This window comes from Bubalus bubalis, chromosome 15 (genome assembly GCF_019923935.1).
Source record: "Bubalus bubalis isolate 160015118507 breed Murrah chromosome 15, NDDB_SH_1, whole genome shotgun sequence".
NCBI lineage: Eukaryota > Metazoa > Chordata > Mammalia > Artiodactyla > Bovidae > Bubalus > Bubalus bubalis.
This window is the reverse complement of record NC_059171.1, coordinates 21,065,317-21,090,688: the sequence shown is the minus strand read 5'-3', so window position 1 is coordinate 21,090,688 and position 25,372 is coordinate 21,065,317. Positions and strand designations below refer to the sequence as shown.

Here is a 25,372-nt window from a genome sequence, read left to right as displayed (position 1 = left end):
CTGATGGGGAGACATACAACCTTAAGCAGATACAGGTTTACAGTTGGGGAGGAAGTTTTGAAATTGACTAAAAACTTGTAGTTGTTAATGGGGCCCCAATACACTAACATATATATTAAGTATCAAGCATGTGAACATGAAAACTCCCTTACTTGGAAAACAATCAATTAATAACTGTTAAATAAATTCTGATTTCAAGGCTAAGTGTTTAAGAAAGAATTTATCTTGATTGGTAGTCTCTAGACAAAAAGATGCTGGCTTATCTGTTTGAAATATTTTGAAATATAAGTCTTGGGGAAATGAATTTTTATTTTCTAATATCCATAAGCAAAGTAGATCAGCCACATAGTAAGGTGATGATAATTAAAATGAATGAAATGAGAGCATTCCCTAGATGGAGAAGACCAAGTTCAAGTGATCTCTAAGTTTATAAAGAAGGGCAAGGAGATCACCAAGAGGAAGGCTGAGGCCCAGCTGAACTCACATCACCATTTTGTTGTGGTATGGTTGTTTGCCTCCCTTGTTCAGGGCAGTCCAGAATGATACAAGTGATATTTCTGTTTAGTGCAGAACTTTATCACTGAGTTTCTACACACCAGAATTATTTTGGAGGAGCTACATGGTTTAGAAATTAGTGGAGGACCTCCCTGGTGGGTCCAGTGGTTAAGATTCATGCTTCCAACACAGGAGGCATGGGTTTGATCCCTGGTTGGGGAACTAAGATCCCACATACCACATGGCCAAAAAATTTAAAAATTAAAAAAAAAGAAATTAGTGGAGGTTTTAAAGGAGAATGCATTTTAAATATGACTTAGAAAGAATAGAAAATAATAAAATATATGCCCATATAAAAACATGGATGTATCTACTAGTTTTTTCAAAAGGTAGTATATCAGTTTCACTTTATTACAGATACCGTTGGGACCCCTTCTCCTATTCTCTTTTCTCTCTCTCTTCCAAAGTATTCATTACTATGAGTTCAGTTTTTATTTCTCCTCCCTTACTATGCTTTTTCCAACTATAATGTTACACAGTATTGTTTTACAGGTTTTGAACTTTTTTGACACGGTGCTATATATATCATACTTTTTTTTTTACTTATAACTTTTAGATTTATCTATATTGACAGATGTAGGTCAATAGGTCACACTCATAACTGTATGGCAGTATTCTAGTGTGTAAGTACATCACAACTTATTTATTCTTACAATGGACTTTCAGACTTTTTCTCATTTAAAAAAATCTTTTATTTTTTTGGCTGTGATGGTTCTTCCTTGCTCGCGAGGGCTTTCCCTAGTTTCAGTGAGTGAGGGTTACTCCTTGTTGGGGTGGGGGCTTCTCATTGTGTGGCTTCTCTTGCCGCAGAGCACAGGCTCTGGGCACATAGGCTTCGGTAGTTGCGGCTCATGGGCTCTAGGGTGTGGGGGCAGTAATTGTGGGGCATGGACTTAGCTGCTCTATGGCACGTAGTATCTTCCCAGACCAGTGTTCCTTGCACTGCAAGGCAAATTCTTAACTAGTGGACCACCAGGGAAGCCCCCAGACTTTTTCTCATTTAAAAAAATCATGAGTAATGCTACAATAAGTATTCTTGCATATGATTCCTTGTTTGGGGAAAAGTTTCCATATAAGGGGATTTCCTAAGATGTAGAGTAAGAACACCTTCACTTTACTATGTATTATCAGTTGTTCTAGAAAGTGATGATGCATCTAGCAGAAGTGGATGAGTTCCACAAAGGCTCTATAGAGATTCTTTAGTCTATGGATAAAGAAACAAAAAGAGAACTGTCACCATCGTTCCCAGATTATATGAGGTCTCATTATGTGAGTAGAATATTTCAAATTACAAGCTTCCAATGTCTAAAGATTAGCAGATAAAAGTAATTAATCAAGACATAAGCAGAAAGGTCCATGAGTTGATAATAATGCCCGCTTCCCCCAAGTTTAGAGCAAAGGCATCTTCGTTCATTCTCAAAGATCTTTGCACCCTCACTCACTGTATTAGCACAGGTGTAATTGTGCATTTACTTTTATGCTTATTTGATTACTCTCTATTCCTCCCACCCCACTGTAAGTTCTCTAAAAACAAGAACCAAGTCTGGTTTTGCTCACCATGGTGCACAGTGCTGATATACAAGTGCCTAACATATATTACAATGGCAACTCATTCCAGTACTCTTGCCTGGAAAATCCCATGGGTGGAGGAGCCTGGTGGGCTGCAGTCCATGAGGTCCCTGGGAGCAGACACGACTGAGTGACTTCACTTTCACTTTTCACTTTCATGCATTGGAGAAGGAAATGGCAACCCACTCCAGTGTTCTTGCCTGGAGAATCCCAGGGACAGGGGAGCCTGGTGGGCTGCCATCCATGGGGTTGCACAGAGTCAGACACGACTGGAGCGACTTAGCAGCAGCAGCAGCAACATATATTAAGTGTGCAATAAACAGTCATTGACAAATAATGAAAGCTTGTCACTAACATTCTTGAAAATTAATACCAATATGAAAATATCATTAGTAGCTTTCAGCTGAAAACATAATTTACCTATCACATTCAAGTTCCTCAGGCCATCGGATCCCAAAAGTGTCCATTAATTTCTTGCAGTCAGAATACACTTTCTCACAAAATTTCCGACAGGGTGGAACCACATGAATTTGCTCAGTGCAGGTTGGTACAAAAGCTTTGCAAAGGAAAGTTTCAACATTTGGTGAACATTCCAGATTTGCAAGAGGAAGAAAAATCTATTAAAAAAAAATAAGAGAAGGTTAGAAAACATTTTAATACAACAAATAAATTTTTTAGCATATACTTTTTCACTTAGACTCCAAAAGAATTTTAAATCTCACTCTCAATACAATCAGGTCTGAGGAGATAAGTGTTTAATTGGACATAAGAACCCTTCATACACAGTGGAATATTAATTTATACAATTATGCATTTTTGAAGCAGACATTAGAATTAAATAAAAAGTATGAGTTGATTGGTAGATGAAATAAATTATACAAATATTCAATTTATAAGTATATGCTCCCTGGAGGAGGAAATGGCAACCCACTCCAGTAGTCTTAAATGGAAAATTGCATGCACAGAGGAGCCTGGTGAGTGATAGTCCATGGGGCTGCCAAGAGTCAGACATGACTGGGCATGCATGCAAGTATATCTTAAAATATCCTATCACTATACTGAGCATACTGGAGAATAAAGGAATGCTTGGGGTGGAGGGAACAGCATGAAAAATGGCATGAGGATCTTAAGAATATGGTGGATTCAGGGAAAGAAGTTCAGTATGACTAGAATACAAGGTCAAAGACTTGAAGTCAAGGATGGAGTAGACAGAGATGAGACTGAAGAAGAGATTCCTTGACCTGATCACAGAGAGCACAGATGACATGCTAAATTGCTTGGATTATAAAAGAAGGAGTGGGATACTAGGAGAATTTTAAGCAGGAGATGTCTACAGTCTGACAGCTGTGTTTGAATGCTAGCTCCACATTTACTAGTTTTATAACTCTGGCAGGTAACTTAAATTCACTGTGCCTTAGTTTCTTCATTTGTAAAATGGCAATAATAATAGTACTTGTCTCACAAGATTGTTATGAATACAAGGTTAATAAATGTAAAGTGCTTAGAACAGTGTTGAGCATATAGTTACATACTCAATATTCAACCTAGTGGCTCAGATGGTAAAGCATCTGCCTGCAATGCAGAAGACCTGGGTTCAATTCCTGGGTCGGGAAGATCCCCTGGAGAAGGGAATGGCAACCCACTCCAGTATTCTTGCCTGGAGAATTCCACAGACAGAGGAACCTGGTGGGCTACAGTCTGTGGGATGGCAAAGAGGTGGGCACGACTGAGTGACTAACACACAAACACACACACACACAAGATTGTTATGAATACAAAGTTAATAAATGTAAGGCGCTTAGAACAGAGTCTGGCATAAAGTACTCAATAAATGTTAGTTGTTGTGACTATTACCCTTTAGGGAGTGTGGATAGGTTCTGGAAAAACACGGTAGACAGAGCACACATGTTTATCTCCTTTCCCTGCTCCCTGCTTCCTTATTAATAGGACAGATCCATTAGTAAGCAAACAAGAGAAACTACCTTAGCATATCAGAGTTCTCCAAAGAACAAAAATGAAACAAAACAACAAAAAAGAAAGCCCCAAATGTTGAGCGACAGAAAGCCACTAGAGGAGCGGTAAGTGACTTAATGGGACAAAGCTGGAGTGGAGGGATTCATATGAGAATGAGCTGATTCCTTTGCCCTAAAGAATCTGAGAGTCTCAGTTTTTTGAAGCACAGAGTAGCATAAAAGGCTACAACTGGATGAACGTTTACACATTAGTTCCTCACTATGTCACCCCCTGCCCCTACCCAGGCAGCCAGATGACCACTGCATCCTACCAAAGTTGTTTCCAGAAGAGATGGAACTAGACGTTCGGCACTTGGGTATCAGGCACAGAACAGGGCAAAAGCATGATCCACAGTGAAGGGAGGGACTGAGGAACAGGCTGCCAGTGGAAACAGGAAGCCCTCGCCTTCTCCTGCTCTGTTTCCCAAAGGCCAGCAAACGGGCAGATACCTACCATCCCCAAAGTTTGGAAGAAACCCAACAGCTTTGGAGAAAAGACCTCTACACACTGACAATGCAAAAGCTAGTTGACCTCGAGCTCACCTTACTAGGAAGCCCACCAGTAACAAGGCCCATTCACTCACATAGAGCTTTTCAGTGCCCCACACAAACATACCGGGCAGCCAAGCATCTGGGCAGTCAGGCATCTGAAGAAAACACCACGAAAGACAGAAACTAAAATAAGCAAGCAGACAAAATGAAATGTGGAGGAAACAGATTATCCAGGGAATAGAAGACAACAAAACACAAAACAAACATAAACCTTAATAAGTTAAATGAGAAGCTACTGCTTCCATTAAAAAGAATAAGATGGTAAGGAAAATTTAAAAATAAGATAGCTTAAATTTAAAACTCTATAGAAGCACTAGAATATAAAGCTGAAAGAAGAGGCCCCACAGGAGTACCAGTCCACACGTCCAACTCCTGACTAAAGGACTTACGGAAATAAACAAGGAAGCTGGGAGTGGGGGTGACAATCAAATAAAGAAATTAAGAATATTTTTCAGAACAGAAGGATATGCCAGTTTCCACATTGGAAAGGTTGGCAGCACATTGCAATCCTGCCACTAAAACATGTCTGGGCTAAAATGTCAGTCAACTAACTCTTCTACATTCTCTTCTCAGGTGATGACTTTATTCCTAGTTCACTGAAAAGTCAGAAATAATCAGAAGATAATTTCCTTAACCTCTCACTAAAGGTACCAAACCTAACCTACTTTATCCATATTCTCTTTCTTCTACTATTTCAATGGTTGAATGGCTTGAACTCATAACCAAGTCTTGCATTTGTACACTGGATCCCTTCCCACTTTTCTAATCAAGGACTTTCCTCCGGTAATGGTCTCCTATTCTTGCAATAATTTCCCCCCTCTGTTACAGTGATTCCATCATACAAACTTACTCTATTATCTCTAACCATAAAAAAAAAATCTTTCCTTGACTCCATACTCCCACTCCAACTCAGGTATCATTTCATTTTTTTCTTCCTCTTAATAAAAAAAAAACAAAACCTGAAAATAGTTACCTTTACCCACTTTCTTCAATTCTGCTTTTCCATTTCCTTTCGAGCCCACTCTCCAATCTGGTTTTGTCTGCATACTTTAGTGAAACTGCTTGTCAGAGTTACCAATAAGCTTCAAATTGTCAAATCCAATGGTCAATTCTGAGTCCTCATTCTACTCAACTCTTTAACATTTGACACAGTAGATCCTGCCCTCCTCCTGAGATACTTTTTTCAACTGACTTCTAGAATACGAATTTTCCTGAATTTCTATGGATCTCATTCTTCTGATTTCTTCCATTCCTCTTCTGATTTCTTCCATTTCCCAACTGGAAATATTGAAGTACTCCAGGGCTCACTCCTCAGACCTCTGTCTACTCTCTGTATACTCAACTCCTCAGGAGAAACAAATCCAGAATCATGGTATTAAACACCATCTCTCCATGAAAGATTCACAATTTCTGGCCTCTATCTTGCCTGTGAATCCTAGACTTGAATGACCATTTGCCTTGTGGACAGCTCCACTTGGATGTCAACATGCATCTCAAACCTAACACGTTGAAAACACAACTCAAACCCACTGAGCCCTATCCGCCAAACACTGCCTTAGTCTCCCCATCTCAGTGAGCTGGTGCCACCATTCGCCAAGTTACTCAGGCCAAGAATCTAAAGATTCATCCTCCAATTAAAATAAATAAATTTATATTTAAAAAAATTATAAAGATTCATCCTCTAGTCCTCTCCTTTTCTCACTCCATAGCCAATCCATCAGCAAATCCATCGGCTCTCCCTTCAAAATATATCTCACATGTGACCATTTATTGTTGCTGTTGTTCAATCACTCAGTCATGTCTGACTATTTGCAACCCCCATGGACTGCAGCATGCCAGGTCTCCCTGTCCTTCACCATCTCCCGGAGCTTGCTCAAACTCATGTCCATTGAATCAGTGATGCCATCCAACCATCTCATCCTCTTCTGTCCCCTTCTCCTTCTGCCTTCAATCTTTCCCAGCATCAGGGTCTCTTCCAATGAGTCAGCTCTTTGTATCAGGTGGCCAAAGTATTGGCGTTTCAGTTTCAGCATTCAGTTCAGTTCAGTTCAGTCGCTCAGTCGTGTCCAACTCTTTGCGACCCCATGAATCGCAGCACGCCAGGCCTCCCCCTGTCCATCACCAACTCCTGGAGTTCATCCAGACTCATGTCCATCGAGTCAGTGATGCCATCCAGCCATCTCATCCTCTGTTGTCCCCTTCTCCTCCTGCCCCCAATCCCTCCCAGCATCAGAGTCTTTTCCAATGAGTCAATTCTTCACATGAGGTGGCCAAAATACTGGAGTTCCAGCTTCAGCATCATTCCCTCCAAAGAAATCCCAGGGCCGATCTCCTTCAGAATGGACTGGTTGGATCTCCTTGCAGTCCAAGGGACTCTCAAGAGTCTTCTCCAACACCACAGTTCAAAAGCATCAATTCTTGCAGCATTAGTCCTTCCAAAGAATATTTAGGACTGATTTCCTTTAGGATTGACTGGTTTCATCTCCTTGCAATCCAAGGGACTCTCAAGAGTCTTCTCCAGCATCACAATTCGAAGGCATCAATTCTTCGGCGCTCAGCCTTCTTTATGGTCCAGCTCTCACATTACTACTGTAAAAACCATAGCTTTGACTATATGGACTCACTGTTATTAAGTTACTACATCTAAGCCAGTATATATTTCACCTAGACTACTGAAATAGTCCTAACAGATCTCACTGGGCTTCCCTGGTGGCTCAGTGGTAAAGAACAAGCTTCTAAAGAAGGAGTCTCGGAGAGGAGGGTTCGATCACTGCATCATGAAGATCCCCGGAGAAGGAAGGGAATGGCTACCCACTCCAGTATTCTTGCCTGGTAAATATGAGGGACAGAGGAGCCTGGCGTGCTAATCCATGGGGTTGCAAAAGAGTTAAACAACAACAGGTCTCACTACTTACCACTCTTGCTAATCTTACAGTCAATTTCTCTGATTCTTTAAAATGCAAATTTATCCTTGTCCAAAAGACCCCAAAGGAAAAAAATTTCAAAGTCCTTATTAAGTCCTATAAGGCCTTAAGTTCCCTGACCTTTGGCTATGTCTCCAGTTTCAAATCTTCTAACTCTTTCTCTTACTCCACTGCCACCAGACTGGCTTTCTGCCTTTTGGCATTCCATGTATATGTCAGGATCCTGCATTTGCTTTTCCCTTCATCTGCAACACTTTTCCTCCAGGTAGTCACACAGCTTGTGTCTTGGCTCAACTGTTACCTCAGAGAGGCATACCCTGCCAGCCCTACATAAAAATTATACTGTCTTTCTCTGGTTCGTTACTATGTTTTATATTTCTTTATAGTCCTTATCATTATTAGACATCTCATTATATTACCAGTTTTATATATTCTCTAGTTTATTTTTGGGCTCCAAAATCACTGCAGATGGTGACTGCAGCCATGAAATTAAAAGACACTTGCTCCCTGGAAGAAAAGCTATGACCAACTTAGACAGCGTATTAAAAAGCAGAAACATTATTTTGCTGACAAAGGTCTGTCTAGTCAAAGCTATGGCTTTTCCAGTAGTCATGTATAAACGTGACGGTTGGACTATAAAGAAGGCTGAGAGCCAAAGAATTGATGCTTTTGAACTGTGGTGCTGGAGAAGACTCTTGAGAGTCCCTTGGACTGCAAGAAGATGAAACCAGTCAATCCTAAAGGAAATCAGTCCTGAATATTCATTGGAAGGACTGATGCTAAAGCTGAAATGCCAATACTTTGGCCACCTGATGTGAAGAGCCAACTCATTGGAAAAGATCCCGATGCTGGGAAAGATTAAAGGCAGGAGGAGAAGGGGACAACAGAGGATGAGATGGTTGGATGGCATTACCAACTCGATGGACATGAGTCTGAGCAAGCTCCAAGAGCTGGTGATGGACAGGGAGGCCTGGCATACTGCAGTCCATGGCACTGGAAAGAGTTGGACATGACTGAGCAACTGAACTGATATATTCTCTAGTTTATTTCTCCCTTCACTGTCAGAAGGTAAATTTCACAAAAGGAAGGGATTTCGTCTGTTTTTTTACTGCTGTATCCACAGTGCCTAGAACCATTTGTGTGAGTGTAGAGCAATGGCAACCCACTCCAGTACTCTTGCCTGGAAAATCCCATGTATGGAGGAGCCTGGTGGGCTGCAGTCCATGGGGTTGCGAAGTGTCAGACACGACTGAGCGACTTCACTTTCACTTTTCACTTTCATGCATTGGAGAAGGAAATGGCAACCCACTCCAGTATTCTTGCCTGGAGAATCCCAGGGACGTGGGAGCCTGGTGGGCTGCCGTCTATGGGGTCACACAGAGTCGGACACAACTGAAGTGACTTAGCAGCAGCAGCAGAGTGATTTATCTATAAATATTTATTGAATAAGTGATAACTATCCAGAGCAATGAATGAACAATGACAAGGCATGTCAAAAAATTTCAAACCACCAAGATGAAGAAAAGATCATAAATATTTCCAGAATATCAAATATTCTGAATATTTGATAATATCAGATGTTAGAAGACAATGCAGAAATAATTCATAAAATTCTGAAGGAGCATTACTTTCAATCTAGAATCCTACACCCAACCAAACATTTAGGTGACAGTAAAATAATGACCTTTTGGGCCCTGCGAGGAAGCAAATTTTTAACTTTCAAATATGCCTTTTAAGGAAGCAACTAGAGGATATAGTATTCCTAAAACCAACTGAAGGAGTATATGAGTAAATTAGGAAGGAAAATGACATGGGACTCGGGAATTAGTTGACCCAACACTAAGAATGGCAAGAGGAAGCCACAGAAAAACAGCTGAGAATCTAAACCAAGCAGCCAGAGTGTACTGATAAGAGGACAGACAGACAGCGAAGGAGGAAGATCTCCAAGGGGCTGGAAGTGGGGGACTGGAACTGACAGATTATATGATATTCTGAGCATCTGGGATAATTACTGCTATATGTCTAACAGGCCTGCTGGAACATCTGAAAAAAATCAGCCATAGGTACACAGGAAACAAAGCAAATGGGGAAAGATGCAAACGCTGCATTAACTGCGGGGTGGGGGCGGGGGCACAGGTATTACAGAAGTAAATGTAATCAAAGTATATTGCTTGATTCAGCAGTGCAACATACTGTATTAGGTTGAGAGAAATAAAAGTAGAAGAATAAGATAAATAAATTATCAACTACCATAATGGAGGAAAGACTGAACAGATACTGCCTGAAGTTGTGAACTGATTAATCAATAAATAACAAACTAAGCATATTAGGTAGAATATGGCCTACGTAGCAGGGGAATACCCAAAAGAGTTCAAAGTACCTGCCACGAGGGAGGAGGATTGGGTGGAGATAGAGAATAGTGGGCAAGGATTGTTGTTTTCCTGTTATAAGTCCTTAATTCTGAGGGTTTTTTCCCCAGCTTTATTCAGGTATAATTGATGTATGATAAACTGAACATGCATAAAGTGCATTCTTTGATAGGTTTTAAAATCATTGCCATAATCAAGGTACCAATTTATCCATCACCACCAGAAGTTTCCTCTTGCCTATTGGTAATCCCTCCCTCCCATCCCCTCTCTCATCAACACCCCCTCTCCTACCCATAACCTTCCCTGGCAATCACTGATCTGTGTTCTATCGCTATATAGTGGTATTTTTCTAGAATTTTACATAGAGGGAATCATACAGTATGTATTCTTTTTTGTCTGGCTTCTCTCACTTAGCATCATTTTGAGATTCATCCATGTTGTTCTGTACATCAACACTTCATTCTTTACAACTGCCGAGTAGTTCTCTACTGTACTGGGCTTCCTGATGGTAAAGAATCTGCCTGCAATGCAGGAGAACTGAGTTTGATCCCTGTGTCTGAAAGTTCTCCTGGAAAAGGGAATGGCAACTCATTCCAGTATTCTTGTCTGGAAAGTTCCATGGATAGAGGAGCCTGGCAGGCTACAGTTCAAAGGATTGCAAAGAATTGGACATGACTGAGAGACTAACACACTCTATTGTATGGCTATATCAAAATTTGCTTATCCATATTCCTGTTGATGGACAGTAAGAACTGCCCATGGGACATGTGAGTGTCTATATCTACTAACAGGAAGTTAAATAAAAAGAGATCTTCAGGTAAGAGATTAGGTTAAGGTTACAGATTTGCAAGTCATCATTATAAAAATGGTAACTAAAACTATTGAATGAAATTATCCAAAGAGAACATGTAGAGTAAGATGAAAAATCTGAATCAAGGGGGAATGCACTGATCTTATATAATATATTCTTTCTTTCCAAATGCCACTGAAATGTGAGAAAATGTTTAAAGATAAAAAAGAAAATCTATAGAAAATCTACAGCTACACAAAAAATAGGGAAAGGGTCACATCAGTGAACTATGAACATTGAACTATGAACACTGAGACATCTCTGAAAAATAAAAAGGAGAATGAAGACTTCTACTTTCAGCACTGTGACCAATTAAACATCTCTGGCTACAAAACATTCAGATTCCAGACAAACTGCAACAGATAAACTTTAAAATACACTGCTGAGCGCTGCATTAACCTAATAAATGGCACAAAATATATAAAATGCAAAACAACAAATCTACAAGGAGAAGTGGATAATTCCATGATCACAATGGGAAATTTCAATGCATAATTCTTAGTAAATGAAAGACCAAGTAGACAAAAAAATTAGTAAATATGAGATGTGATTCAGTTCAGTTCAGTTGCTCAGTTGTGTCCAACTCTTTGCAACCCCATGAACTGCAGCACGCCAGGCCTTCCTGTCCATCACCAACTCCCGGAGTCCACCCAAACCCATGTGCATCGAGTCGGTGATGCCAGCCAACCATCTCATCCTCTGTCGTCCCCTTCTCCTCCTGCCCCCAATCCCTCCCAGCATCAGGGTCTTTTCCAGTGAGTCAGCTCTTCGCATCAGGTGGCCAAAGTATTGGAGTTTCAGCTTCAGCATCAGTCCTTTCAATGAACACCCAGGACTGATCTCCTTTAGGATGGACTGGTTGGACCTCCTCGCAGTCCAAGGGACTCTCAAGAGTCTTCTCCAACACCACAGTTCAAAAGCATCAATTCTTCGACTCTCAGCCTTCTTTATGGTCCAACCCTCACTTTCATACATGACCACTGGAAAAACCATAGCCTTAACTAGACAGACCTTTGTTGGCAAAGTAATGTCTCTGCTTTTCAATATGCTATCTAGGTTGGTCATAACTTTCCTTCCAAGGAGTACATTGCAATTAACAAGTCTGGTTTAAAGGCATGCCCAACTATTAGAGGACAAGAGCTGTGGAGGACTTTGGACCAGTGCAGAGTTCATCTTGCCCTGATGGGGCAAGTGACTGAGCAAAGAGAGGGCTGCCATGATTATACACTGAAAGTGAAAGTTGCTCAGTCGTGTACAACCTTTTGCGACCCCATGGACAGTATAGTTCATGGAATTCTCCAGGCCAGAATACTGGAGTGGGTAGCCTTTCTCTTCTCCAGGGGATTTTCCCAACCCAGGGATCAAACCGAGGTCTCCTGCATTGCAGGCGGATTCTTTACCAGCTGAGCCAAAAGGGAAGCCCAAGAATACTTGAGTGGGTAGCCTATCCCTTCTCCAGCAGATCTTCCCCACCCAGGAATCAAACTGGGGTCTTCTGCATTGCAAACGGATTCTTTACCAACTGAGCCATGAGGGAAATAAGGAAGATACACTGCATCTCCCTTATTTGAATGATGCTGAATTTGATACTTATTTGAATGATCCTGAAACCTAAATAACCTAACAGGAGCTAGCTGGAGAGCAAACAGTACAGTACTTTTTCCATTTTCTCTGTCCTGAGGGGGAGAATGCCCAGCTTGTGTGGGTATCCTCTTCTGGGACTGGGGTGCAACAGGGGAGGCGTGAGCAACTGCTAGCATTTACCTCTTTATTTGCTGTCCCAAGACAGCCTAGTTCCTACAAATTCTGAGTCTCTGGAAATTGAGTCTTATGATGGAAAGAATTAAAACACACTGTGTTTAAGTCTTCTAACCTAACAGCTATAAATAAATTGAGGGTCAGCACTTTAGAACTATTATTGTCCTGGGTGGACAAAATGAAACTAACACATGTACCTTTTGCTACATTAAAACAATTTTCTTATGGGGCATATAAGGCAAGTCACATCCTCTGTCTAATCCTTCTACAGTGTCAACATTGGTTAATCCAGTAATGCTGTTGTTTATGCAATCCACAGGGATAAATCAGATGTTGACAACTCAAGACACCTTTAAGATGTTAAGATGTTGACAACTCAAGACACTCAGTAGCAGCTGCTACTCATTTCTGGTGGACTGTTATCAGGGAGTGGGAACACAGAACTCTCTGGTATTTCAAGTTTTCATAAGAAAACAGAATCTGGATTTGTATGAGAAGTCTCCAAATAAAAATAAAACTTAATGTGAACATGTAAAATAATGTACAGGACAAACAAAGCATGTCTTCAGATCCGATCCAGTGTGGACTACTAATGTTCACGCTCCGTTACAAGCTAATAGCTGTTTAGAATTTTAGACCTGGGAGGGACTTTGTTTTTAAAACGTGTGTATGTATGTGTGCATTTTGCCAAGGAATAGTTTCTTTAAGTAAGAGGTACAAAGAGGCGTAAAACATTCAGTAAATAAAAGCACAGCTGCACTGGCTGAACAGGAAGCCCTCCCTCTGAGACACCTCTCACTGTTCCCCTTTCCCTCCAGTAACCTCAGAGCACCTCCAGAGACCACGTCTGAAAAGCACCAACCTAATCCAAACCCTCAGACTACAAGTGAGAACATGGAATCCAATTCTTATGGAAATTGTTATTGCAATCCCCACAACCAGTCTGAATTAGACTTTAAGGGCCTTATCCCTGAGCTAATGTTACTTATAGTAAATGAGAGCTTTGATTCATTCAGCACCTACCATAAACCAGGCACTGTGCTTTTTCATATACCAGGTCTTTTCACAGCAAGTCTGTGAGAGGGACATTCTTATTTCCACCTCATAGATGGGGAAACAGAGACTCCAAGAGCACCTTTTATAGAGTCAATAAGTAGTAAGCGGCAACCAGGACAGGAACCTGGGTCCATACGACTCCAGATTTGTCCTCTGTAACCCTGATGCTAAGCTGCCACCGAGCTCTCCCTGAAAACTACTCTTCCCCAAAGCACAACACGGGCAGGAATGCCAATGTGAGTGGAGGTGAAGAAGGATATCAAAAGAGGGCTGAGTTGTCTAACATAAAACAAAACCAATGTTCACAGGACACATTACTCAAAGACAATAAAACCTTAAACTATGTTTATCATATTCTGGATGATACATGCACCTCCTGAAGCTGGTAATTCTGGAACATGTAATTTTATAACACATAATAGCACTTTAAATAATGGGTAGTCAGCCCGTTAATGAACTCATCCCAAATGGTTGTAAAACACAGAAGCATATTTCCCTCATCTTTTAAATAAAATTCTTGATAGAAATCATCTATGTTCTTCCATAAAATGTCCTGGGTTTCATTCTCAGAAACCAAACTTGACTGAGACAGAAAGACTAACAAGACTCACTGTGATGTTTCCTGTGTCCTTAACCTTGTACTCAGAATATCATCATGTTGTTTAACTAGTATTTAGCATGGCAGGATCTTATCTAATTCTTTGCTGGAAATAACGCCAGCGCTGTAGTTATGGTCCCAGCTCTGCCATTAACTATTGGTGTCACCTTTGGCAGGAAATTTTCTGTCTTTGAGTCTCAGAACATTCATCAGGAAAATAAATGTGACGAACTCCAGGATGGCCTCTAAGGACACTCTGCGTCTCAAAAAGTCTATGAAGAAGCTGACAAAGACGTGAATAGCAGAGGTAGACATACATTTCAAAGCAACTGTTGGTACTACGATGAACATTTCTCCTTGTCAGTTAACTAACTCTGTCTGCACCGAGCTCTAGCGTGAACATTTTCATTTCCATCTGCCCAGAAGTACAATTCTGGGGAATCCCAAAGTAGGTGGAATGCTGTGCAAACTTAAGGATGGATGCAACCTGACAACAAAAATACAGACACGAAATCTAAGCTATGCCATTCTTCCAGGTATTGAGATTCTTGTACAAAAGAACAGTCAGATTCCTTGATGCATTTGCAGTGGGATCAGTAATATCCATGGGGCCAAAATAAGTGTCCAGGGACAATGGTTCAGGAAGTGCCCACTGGCACTGGTGGCGGGGTGATCTTGTGGCATGATCTTAACTGTGAGTTGTTCCTCTTTGCTTCTCTCTGGTTCTCCAGCCTCTCCAACGATCCGACAAGCCACCCAACATCCATCCATTTTCTACTTCAGTTAGTCAAAGTGGGGTTCTATTGTTTGCAACCAAGACGACCAGCCAGCATGGCAATGATATAAAGAATGAGTTGTAAACAACCTCAGTGAAATGAGAAGAATTCTAGAACTAGTTTTCCGGCCTAACCGGGGCCAAAAGCGAGTGAACGTTCTATTAGTGTTTAAAGATGGAAATCTGGAAGCCCATGGTATGTAGCAGAAAAGCAATTAACTGTGTTATCTTATAATCACTCAGATTCAAAGAACTTCTTAGAATGATGTGCCCAGTGGAGACAAGGCTGAGTGGCTGCTACCAGAGAAGCCGAGAAAGGTATAAAGGGTGTCATGTACTCAAGGCCCGTGGGCTGAAGTGAGTGCTTCTAAGGGCACTGTTCAGCTTAGGAAGAAAGTGACGAACTGGAACCCCTGAATTCTCGTTTCAAGGTGTGGGGTGCAACACAAGGATTAAAGGCCACTCCAGACTGGTAGGTGCCACCTTTAGTAAGCAAGAAAACATACACGTGAGGCCTGTCTCGGGCAGTTACAAGATGACTTCCGCACCTGCCCGCCAGAATCTTAAAGGTTTATACAGAGGCCTTAACTGGGCTCAGTCACACAGACCATCCACTGGCCTCAGTACCACTTTACTGTCTCAAGGCTGAAGGTGAAAACCAAAGGTACGGACTGATCCTGCAGGTTGCCAAATTATATCAGTTAAATTTGCTTCCCTTTCGTAGAAGAGATCTAATGATATAGTGATAAGGAGGGATACTGTGATGAGTGGGACCTCAAGATGTGACACAGGGGTACATGACAAGGTTCAGAGTACCCACGCAGGATTCCGAACCCACAGCCCTCAAGGCAGACCCTCATCCCTTGTCTGCTGGGGCACTCCTCTGAAAGATATACTTTGTAACAAGAAAATAAATAGCCTCATACTCCATTCCCACCATTCTTCAATGTCTTCATCTGTAGGTAGAGTTCTACGCACTGTGCTCTGGAAAGGTCAAGTCAAACTTAAATCTGGAAAAAGGATTATATATTTTTTATAAGACACTATACATTTACATTGGTTTGAGGGTGCTAGATTATGGAGGAAAGGACGAAATTTTAGATGGGGCTAAGACATACTGACACAAATGTATTGATTCTGGATTCAATGTTATAGCTTCAGAGCTGGTCTTTTGGGGGTCAGATGATCAGTGGATTTTTGACAGGGGCTTGGTGGGATCTTCTTGGAGGAGATAATGGGGAGGACGTGACCCATGAGCTAGACCCTGGCAACTGGAGGTCTCTCATCCCCTCTCCTGTCCTTGGAAGTTATGTTCACTGGCTTTCCCAGCCCTAGAAGCTGCCCAAGACTCACAGTCTGCCCAAGTACCATACTGGCTTCCTAGATAAACATTTTTATGGTTGAAGTAGCCAAATGAAAAATATTAGAGATCTCCCTGTACCATGGCAGGGAATCAAAAGCAATACTGCAGATGGGGCTTTCAGAGATAAGTAATGCCCATCTTCATGGGTAGCAATTCTTGGCATTTGTCCATTTTAACTGGATATGTTATTAATATATTGTCTTGAGCAACCTTAATCAAATGTATAAGGTAGTTTTCCAGATGTGGTCTCTTTAATGCAACAAATCAGTACACCCTTGGCAACACATATGCAGCTTGAATTTGGCCAATGCTTTTTCCTCCAAAAGGAATTTCCTTTCACCCTAGCAAGGAGAGCAACACGTCCTCACCAACTTGCCTCAGAGCATTCTCAGAGTGCTCCCTGAAGCAGCAGCAGCAGCAGCAGCAGCAGCCCCTGGAAACTTGTTAGAAAGGCAAATTCTCCATCCGGCATCAGATCTACTGATTCGGGACATGAGGTCAGTGATCTGTGTTTTAACAAGCCCTACAGACGATTCTGATGCACACTAGAGGGTGAGGAACACCGCCTTGGAGTAACATCAGCTCTTCAGCTCTGTGCCTTAATTTCATCTGACCAGAGACTAGAGACTCTAAGCATATTACTGTTTCATAGGCCATCACACTAGCCCATCTTATTTAGGACAGAAAGCTGGTGAGGCTATAGATACATCCCAATGAGGATATGAACCCTACATAAATAAAAGGAGCCTTCCACCTTGATTCTACTAACGGTTCCTGGCAGACACGGGGCACATCTATGGAACACCTGGAGATAATCAGCCCAAGACCGCTCATGAACTGGGTGTTATCTGGTGACCTACTTATGACATCAGGTGTAGCCAATAGCATTCTTTCTTCAAGTGGCTGGAGTAGAACTTAAAAGACAAGGGAAAGCCACTGCTCATACCCTCAGAATGCCTACTTCCGCCATACGATGCCTTTTCCTTAAAACACACTGGCTAGCTCCCCATGCTATAATGACATGATGATGGAAAGAACCATAGCATGGACCTGGGCTTGCTGTTGCTGTAAGATCCTGAAGAGAAACTCTGGGTTAGAAGGCTAAGAGAGAGGAATCTAAAGAGGAAAAATATTTTTATTTAAAAAAATATATAAAATATATAGAGCTAAGCCTCTGCAGAGTGCTCTTGTGGTAGCGTCTTGTCTATACCTTGCCTCCCTTTGTACTAAAACTGCAGATTATATAAACATTTGTCACTTTTCTGAAGCCCCTGGTACGTGGAAGAAGCCACTTTACTAGTGACCAAGGCCAAATGACTGTCAAGCATCTGATTCTGAGCTTAGGATTTGTGCTTTCTACTTCTGGTGACATACACAGTAACTCAAGAAGTGGTAAGAGCTTTATTTCCTACCTTAATATGTCACCAAAAGAAATCCAATTTCCAGTGATAGTAATGAAAACAGAGACAGTGAAGAAGTTTAAAAAATGGTTGAAACAAAAGTGGTGCACCGTAGCTAGGAAACAGACTCACTAAAGAGCTAAAGGGGTCCTCAGCCGTTAACACTTCACAGAGCAAATACTTTCAAGAGTCTAGAGTAAATTCTTTGAGATTGTTAATTGACTAGTATATAGTCAAGTGGTGCAAACTTTGCCACTTATTATCATGAATGTGACCAATCTCAGGCAAGTCAACTTCTTTTTTAAAAATGCAAAGCAGGGCCTGGGATATAAGAAAAGAATAATAAGCAGAAATGTGCATTATTTCCACAACAGAAAACTTATTACTTTTAAAGTACTTAGGTAGCTCAGTGGTGAAGAATCCACGGGAGACATGGGTTTGATCCCTGGGTCAGGAAAATCCCCTGGAGTAGGAAATGGCAGCCTCCTCCAATATTCTTGCCTGGAGAATCCCATGGACAGAGGAGCCTGGCAGGCTACAGTCCACTGGGTCGTAAAGAGTTGGACATGACTGAGTACAGCATAACCACAGCAACAAAGCAGTGAGCACTATAAATTTTAAACTATTTCTCCAAATGAGCTTTCCTTTGGAAATTAGACAAATATATATTAAGTTCTTGGCATTGCAAAATAATCCATCCACTGAAGAGTCAATTTTTAAATTTAAAATTTGTTAGTTAAGGGGATTTAAGTAACAAATTTAAGCAAAATTAAGTAACAAATTTCAGTAAAATGTGTTACTTAAGTCCCGCCTACTTAGAGGAACTTCCCTGGTGGTCCAGTAGCTAACACTTGGTGTTCCCAACACAGGGGGTCCAAGTTTGATCCCTGGTCAGGAAACTAGATTCCACATGCCAAAACTAAGATCTGACAGAGCCAAACAGACAAATAAAAATAAATATTAAAAAGAAATAAACTTATAACTTGGCCAAGATGGTGGAGCAGGAAGACTTTGAGCTCACCTCCTCCCACAGGCACACCAAAATTACAGCTATGTACACAGAATCTACTGATGAACATGACCTGAAGACTAGCAGAAAAGATTTTCCACAACTAAAGACATAAAGAAGGAACCACAATGAGACAGGTAGGGGAGGTAGTGATACAGTACAGTCAAGATCGACTCCCCAGGCTAGACAACCCACAAACGGAAGGATAATCACAACTGCAGAGGTTTTCCCCAAGGAGTGCGAGTCCTAGCCCTACATCAGCTCCCTAACCTGGGGGTCTCACACTGGGGAGATGAGTGCCCAGTATGCCTAGCCTTAAAGGCTAGCAGCACTGCACACAGGAGAGCTAGAGAGATGCAAGAAAGAGACATTCCACGCTCAAAGGGCACATACAAAACTTCACACACTCCAAGTGCCAGTGCAGAGGCAGTAATGTGACCGGGTAAGACCACCTTGCTGATCTTAGACAGCCTCCCAGAGAGGCAGAAGGCAAGGGACTCCTCCTGGGGAAACAGACACTGACGGCACCCATTTGGGAAGCTCATTCTACCATGAGGACAATGGTGCTGGCAAGTGCCATTTTTGAGTCTTCCCTCTAGCCTACTAGTGGGGGGGGGGGCACTACCACACTGGTGGCCACCAAACAAGGCAGGGAAGTGGCAGCCGGTAGGGCCAGGGACCAGACCCGCCTACCAGGGTGCCCACAGTACTCAGCCCTGGCACATCACGAGGACCCACACAGTGCACACCCTTAGAGCATATGGCCCTGGTGACCAGAGAGGAGAGTTCTGCCAGGCCCCATGGGATGTCTCTTACATAAGACCAGTTCTCCAAGACTGGGAAACATTAACTGACCTACTTAATACATAGAAATAAGCACAAGGAATTTGGCAAAATGAACAGACAGAGGAATATGATCCAAATGAAGAAACAAGACAAAACCTCATAAGAACTAAGTACAGTGGAAATACGCAATCTACCAGATAAAGAGTTCAAGATAATGACCACAAGATGCTCAAATGAATTCAGAAGAATGGATAAATACAATGAGGAATTTAATAGAGCTTAAACAAACTACCACACAATTGCACTCATCTCACACGCTAGTAAAGTAATGCTCAAAATTCTCCAAGCCAGGCTTCAGCAATATGTGAACTGTGAACTTCCTGATGTTCAAGCTGGTTTTAGAAAAGGCAGAGGAACCAGAGATCAAACTGCCAACATCTGCTGGATCATCGAAAAAGCAAGAGAGTTCCAGAAAAACATCTATTTCTGCTTTATTGACTATGCCAAAGCCTTTGACTCTGTGGCTCACAATAAACTGTGGAAAATTCTGAAAGAGATGGGAATACCAGACCACCTGATCTGCCTCTTGAGAAACCTGTATGCAGGTCAGGAAGCAACAGTTAGAACTGAACATGGAACAACAGACTGGTTCCAAATAGGAAAAGGAGTTTGTCAAGGCTGTATATTGTCACCCTGCTTATTTAACTTATATGCAGAGTACATCATGAGAAACGCTGGGCTGGAGGAAGCACAAGCTGGAATCAAGATTGCCAGGAGAAATATCAATAACCTCAGATATGCAGATGACACCACCCTTATGGCAGAAAGTGAAGAGGAACTCAAAAGCCTCTTGATGAAAGTGAAAGAGGAGAGTGAAAAAGTTGGCTTAAAGCTCAACATTCAGAAAACGAATATCATGGCATCCGGTCCCACCACTTCATGGCAAATAGATGGGGAAACAGTGGAAACAGTGTCAGACTTTATTTTTTGGGGCTCCAAAATCACTGCAGATGGTGACTGCAGCCATGAAATTAAAAGACACTTACTCCTTGGAAGGAAAGTTATGACCAACCTAGATAGCATATTCAAAAGCAGAGACATTACTTTGCCAACAAAGGTCCATCTAGTCAAGGCTATGGTTTTTCCAGTAGTCATGTCTGGATGGGAGAGTTGGACTGTGAAGAAGGCTGAGCGCCGAAGAATTGATGCTTTTGAACTGTGGTGTTGGAGAAGACTCTTGAGAGTCCCTTGGACTTGCAAGGAGATCCAACCAGTCCATTCTAGAGGAGATCAGCCCTGGGTGTTCTTTGGAAGAAATGATGCTGAAGCTGAAACTCCAATACTTTGGCCACCTAATGCGAAGAGTTGACTTATTGGAAAAGACTCTGATGCTGGGAGGGATTGGGGGCAGAAGGAGAAGGGGACGACAGAGGATGAGATGGCTGGATGGCATCACCGACTCCACGGACGTGAGTTTGAGTGAACTCTGGGAGTTGGGGATGGACAGGGAGGCCTGGCGTGCTGCGATTCATGGGGTCACAAAGAGTTGGACACAACTGAGTGAATGAACTGAACTGAACTGAAAATTATAAAGAAGAATTAAACAGAACTGAAGAATATAAGAACTGAAAGAAAAAAATATACTCCAAGGAATAAACAGTAGATCAGATAATACAGAGGACCAGATCAGTGAACTGGAATACAGAGTAGTAAAAATCTCCCAAGCTGAACTGAAAAAAGGGAAAAGAATTTTTAAAAATGAGGATAGTTTAAGAAACCTCTGGGATAGCATCAAGTATACTAACATTTGCGTTATAAGGGTCCCAGAAGAAGGAAAGAAATAAAGGGGCAGAGACTGTACTGGAAGAAAACTTATAACTTGAAAGACTATAATTCACATTCAGGTACACCTTGAACAAACATCAATGAATGAACACATAACAAATATACAAACTAGAATAATAAAAATATAATATCTACAAGCTGCATTCTCAAGGAAAGGTGATAATCACAACTCAACAGTCTTCCCATGGTCTAAAAGAACCACATCCCTTTGTGGAAGGCTCTTCTGAAATCACAACTAATATCCTAGACTGTGGAATGTCAAGGAATGGCCCTAGGAAGCTTGTGCCTATCAGCAGAGACTCCTAGGAGAAATATTGTCCCTTGTTTCCATACAGGTCTAACCTTGATTCTGCAGACTCAGAAGTGGTCAAGGCGCTCTTTCTTTTAATGCAGAACAATGTCAGGAAGGAAGGTAAGTTTATATCTTTATTTAAAATGCAACAGTGGCCATTATACACACACAACTGATCTGGAATACTTTTCCATATCTATTTCACTTTAAATGACTCAATACATGACTTTCAGAGGAGTTACACTTATTTTCAGAAAGTCTTCCCTAAAAAAATACAGAGGTTAGTCATATTAAACATTTCCTTTTGCATGGGATAGAAGAGGGGTCCACTAGACTCATCAAAAAGCAGATGAATATGTTTAAAAACCAACGCCCAATAGAAGCTGACTTTTTTCTTAAAAGTTTGTTTATACAGTTTTTCTCCATCCCCTTATTTCTAATTGAATAGAGACATTTTAATAGTGCGTATTAACAGGTGAAAGGAAAGGGTTTTTTTGGCTCACTTCCCTTTAGACCTTTCAAAAGTGGAACAACCACATGCTGTTCCAAACACAATACTTGACTTAGCTTTTGCCTAGGCATTAATGTAGGCAATTCAAAAAGAAAAACACAATATTCCGGTTTCCATTTTCCCTAGATTCGTCTCAGCTCTTTTTGGATGAAATCAGTCTCTCAAGGGACATCAACCTCACAATTTGAGAAACAATGCTCTAGATATGAAACAAAAAGCAACACAATGGAAAACCAGCAACCATTTGTTTTTACACTTGGAGAGTTACACTGTACAACATCCTTCTCATTATAAAGCCAAGTAACTACTCAGAATTGTAAATTAACTCTTTGTAATACAAAGCACTTCAGCCTCAGATAATAAAATAAGGGGGGAAAAATCGAAGTCCTTTATTTCAGGTAATCTCTGAAACAAAACGAAAGGACCAGGATATCTTGGTTAGATCCTTTTGTTTGTGATAAATTTGACTTAAAAAATTTTATCTGGAAAGTAAATAACATATAGCACATATGTTGCTGCTGCTAAGTCACTTCAGTCGTGCCCAACTCTGTGTGACGCCATAGACGGCAGCCCACCAGGCTCCCCTGTCCCTGGGATTCTCCAGGCAAGAACACTGGAGTGGGTTGCCATTTCCTTCTCCAATGCATGCAAGTGAAAAGTGAAAGGGAAGTCGCTCAGTCATGTCCGACTCCTCGCGACCCCATGGACTGCAGCCCACCAGGCTCCTCCGTCCATGGGATTTTCCATACATACAGCATGTAATAAATAATCATTATTGTGCCTTCTTATTAATGTATTACATGATGTATGTAATCATTGAGAAGATTTTCAAGTACTTTAAACCAGGGTTCAGCAAATTATAACCTGTGGGCCAAAAATGATGCACTGTTTTTGTAAATAAAGTTTTATTGAAACACATCCACACTTATTTGTTATTTGCTACAACTGAAGAGCTGAATAGCTGTGGCAGAGACTGAATGTTTTGCAAAGCGAAAATTACAATTTAGCCCTTTACAGAAAAAGTTTGCATTCCCTGTTCTAAATCAGTGGGTCTCAAAATTTAATGCTCATAAGAAACACCTGAACAGCTTGTTATCCGTTTCCTGGGCTCTACTTTCACAGATCATGGTTCAGTAGGTTGGGATGGGGTCCATGAACTCGCACTTCTAACAAGCTCACAAGCTGCCGGTCTATGAACTAAACTTTGACAAACCACTTTGGCCTAAACCATCTCATATAATCACAGATCAGCAATGACCACAAATTCTATAAAACAGGATAGTCATCACACATAATGGAAACTAAGGCATAAAAGAGGAAGGAAATAGATCTCCTGACTTATATGAAATTCATGATAGATATGAAGGCACAAGTGGTTGCCACAGTCAACAGATAATTCTTCACCCCCTCTTCCTAACATTAGTGATAGTGATCGTGTTGGTAGGTCAGTTGTGTCTGACTCTTTGCGACCCCATGAACTGGAGCTTGCCAGACTCCTCTGTCCATGGAATTCTCAAGGCAAGAATACTGTAGTGGGTTTCCATTCCCTTCTCTAGGGGATCTTTCTGACCCAGGGATTGAACCAGGGTCTCCTGCATTGCAGGCAGAGTCTTTACTCTCTGAACCACCAGGGAAGCCCCTAACATTACACCAGGGAAGAGTCCTAACATTAATTTACACTGAACACTGGAAATTCAACAGGGACCAGCAGGAATCCAAAGCAGTTGGGTTGGAGGTGTAAAACCCCATCAGTTCTTCAGAGAAGTTATAAAACACTTTTTAAAAATAAAAGCCCCTTTATATTCAGTTATAATTTAATACTTGACTGGACTATAAATACTCAAAGACAACATTTGAAAAGAAATCTGACACATATGGTTTATAATACAATGGTCCAACCAAAAGATTAATTCTTACACATCATATAGATAAATATAAAACTTAAAGGGTTAGTTAAAAATCTAATCCTTTCAATTAAAAACAAATACATGTCAAGCTAGTATGAGAATGAACACAGATGATACAACTGATGTATTTTATTAGAACTAGCTCAGGCAGATCAAAGGTGGATGATATGTAAACCACCGAAAGATATTAGTGCCTTTCACTTAGACTCTGAAGAAGATACAGAGGAAGGTAAAGATTTAGAGGGAAAATTCTCTTTGCTGATTTCTTAGAATAGGAAACATCTCCTCTTCCTTTAGTACGCCTTTATTGAGCATCTACCAGGCTCAGAGGCATTGTAGTAGGCATTAGAGATAGAAAAGAATAAACATCCCTCCTCTCAATGAACTCACAAGCTCATGAGAGAGCTGTGTAAGTAAGCACTACAGCATGTTAAGTACAAGGACACTTGCATATATTATGTACTATCAGAGTGTACAGTGAGTTGATTAAATATGTTTGGGAGAAAAGTGAAAGGAAGGCTTCACTAGACATGCTGCTGCTGCTGCTGCTAAGTCGCTTCAGTCGTGTCCGACTCTGTGCAACCCCATAGACGGCAGCCCACCAGGCTCCCCCATCCCTGGGATTCTCCAGGCAAGAACATAGAGTACTTTAATTGAGACCTGAAAAGACTGAGCAGATGAAGAAGGGTAGGTATTGAGGCAGTGGATACAATATATGCAAAGGTATAGAAGTGAGAGGGAATAATACGAATCTGAGTTCTACAAACAGGTCAGTTTGGCTGAAGCAGAGTGTATAATGTGGAAAGGGGCGAGATGGGAAGCTGGACAGGAAGGCAGGGTCACATACAAAGAACGTTGGGTGCCATGCTGGTCAGGTCTGTATTTTTCTGGCTTTAGGGAAATAAAGAATTTTAACCCCAGAGAAGACTGCACATATTTGCATGTCAGTAAAATCACTCTGGCACCACCACAGGGGACAGACTGAAGCCATAAGATTTTATTTTCGATCTAAAAATTCTGACAAGACTTTGTATCCAAGGCATGGATGAGAAAGAGAAAGGTAACACTGATTAGAGGTTAAAAAAAAATCTCCCAGCTTAATTTTTATTGAAGTTTATAAAGAAGCAGCAAAGATTGAAATTAACACATGACATTCTAATCTTAGGAAGTATTTTGTTGTTGTTGTTATCTAATAAGGTCAAGGGTAAAAAAAAATACATAAAATAGTTTAAAAATGACAC

At 41.2% G+C, this 25,372-nt stretch overlaps 1 protein-coding gene across 3 annotated transcripts in view; it reads right to left on the bottom strand.

The window, feature by feature from the left end:
* FZD6 (frizzled class receptor 6) overlaps nucleotides 1-25,372 on the bottom strand; it is a 39,058-nt gene that overhangs the window by 9,559 nt on the left and 4,127 nt on the right. For 2 of the 3 annotated variants that reach the window (XM_025265107.3, XM_025265108.3), the window contains exon 3: nucleotides 2,545-2,741. In XM_025265107.3, the coding sequence (XP_025120892.1) occupies nucleotides 2,545-2,741 (197 nt within the window). Of the gene's footprint in view, nucleotides 1-2,112; nucleotides 2,254-2,544; nucleotides 2,742-25,372 lie in introns of those variants that run through there. The other variant, XM_025265109.3, reaches the window with a different exon arrangement.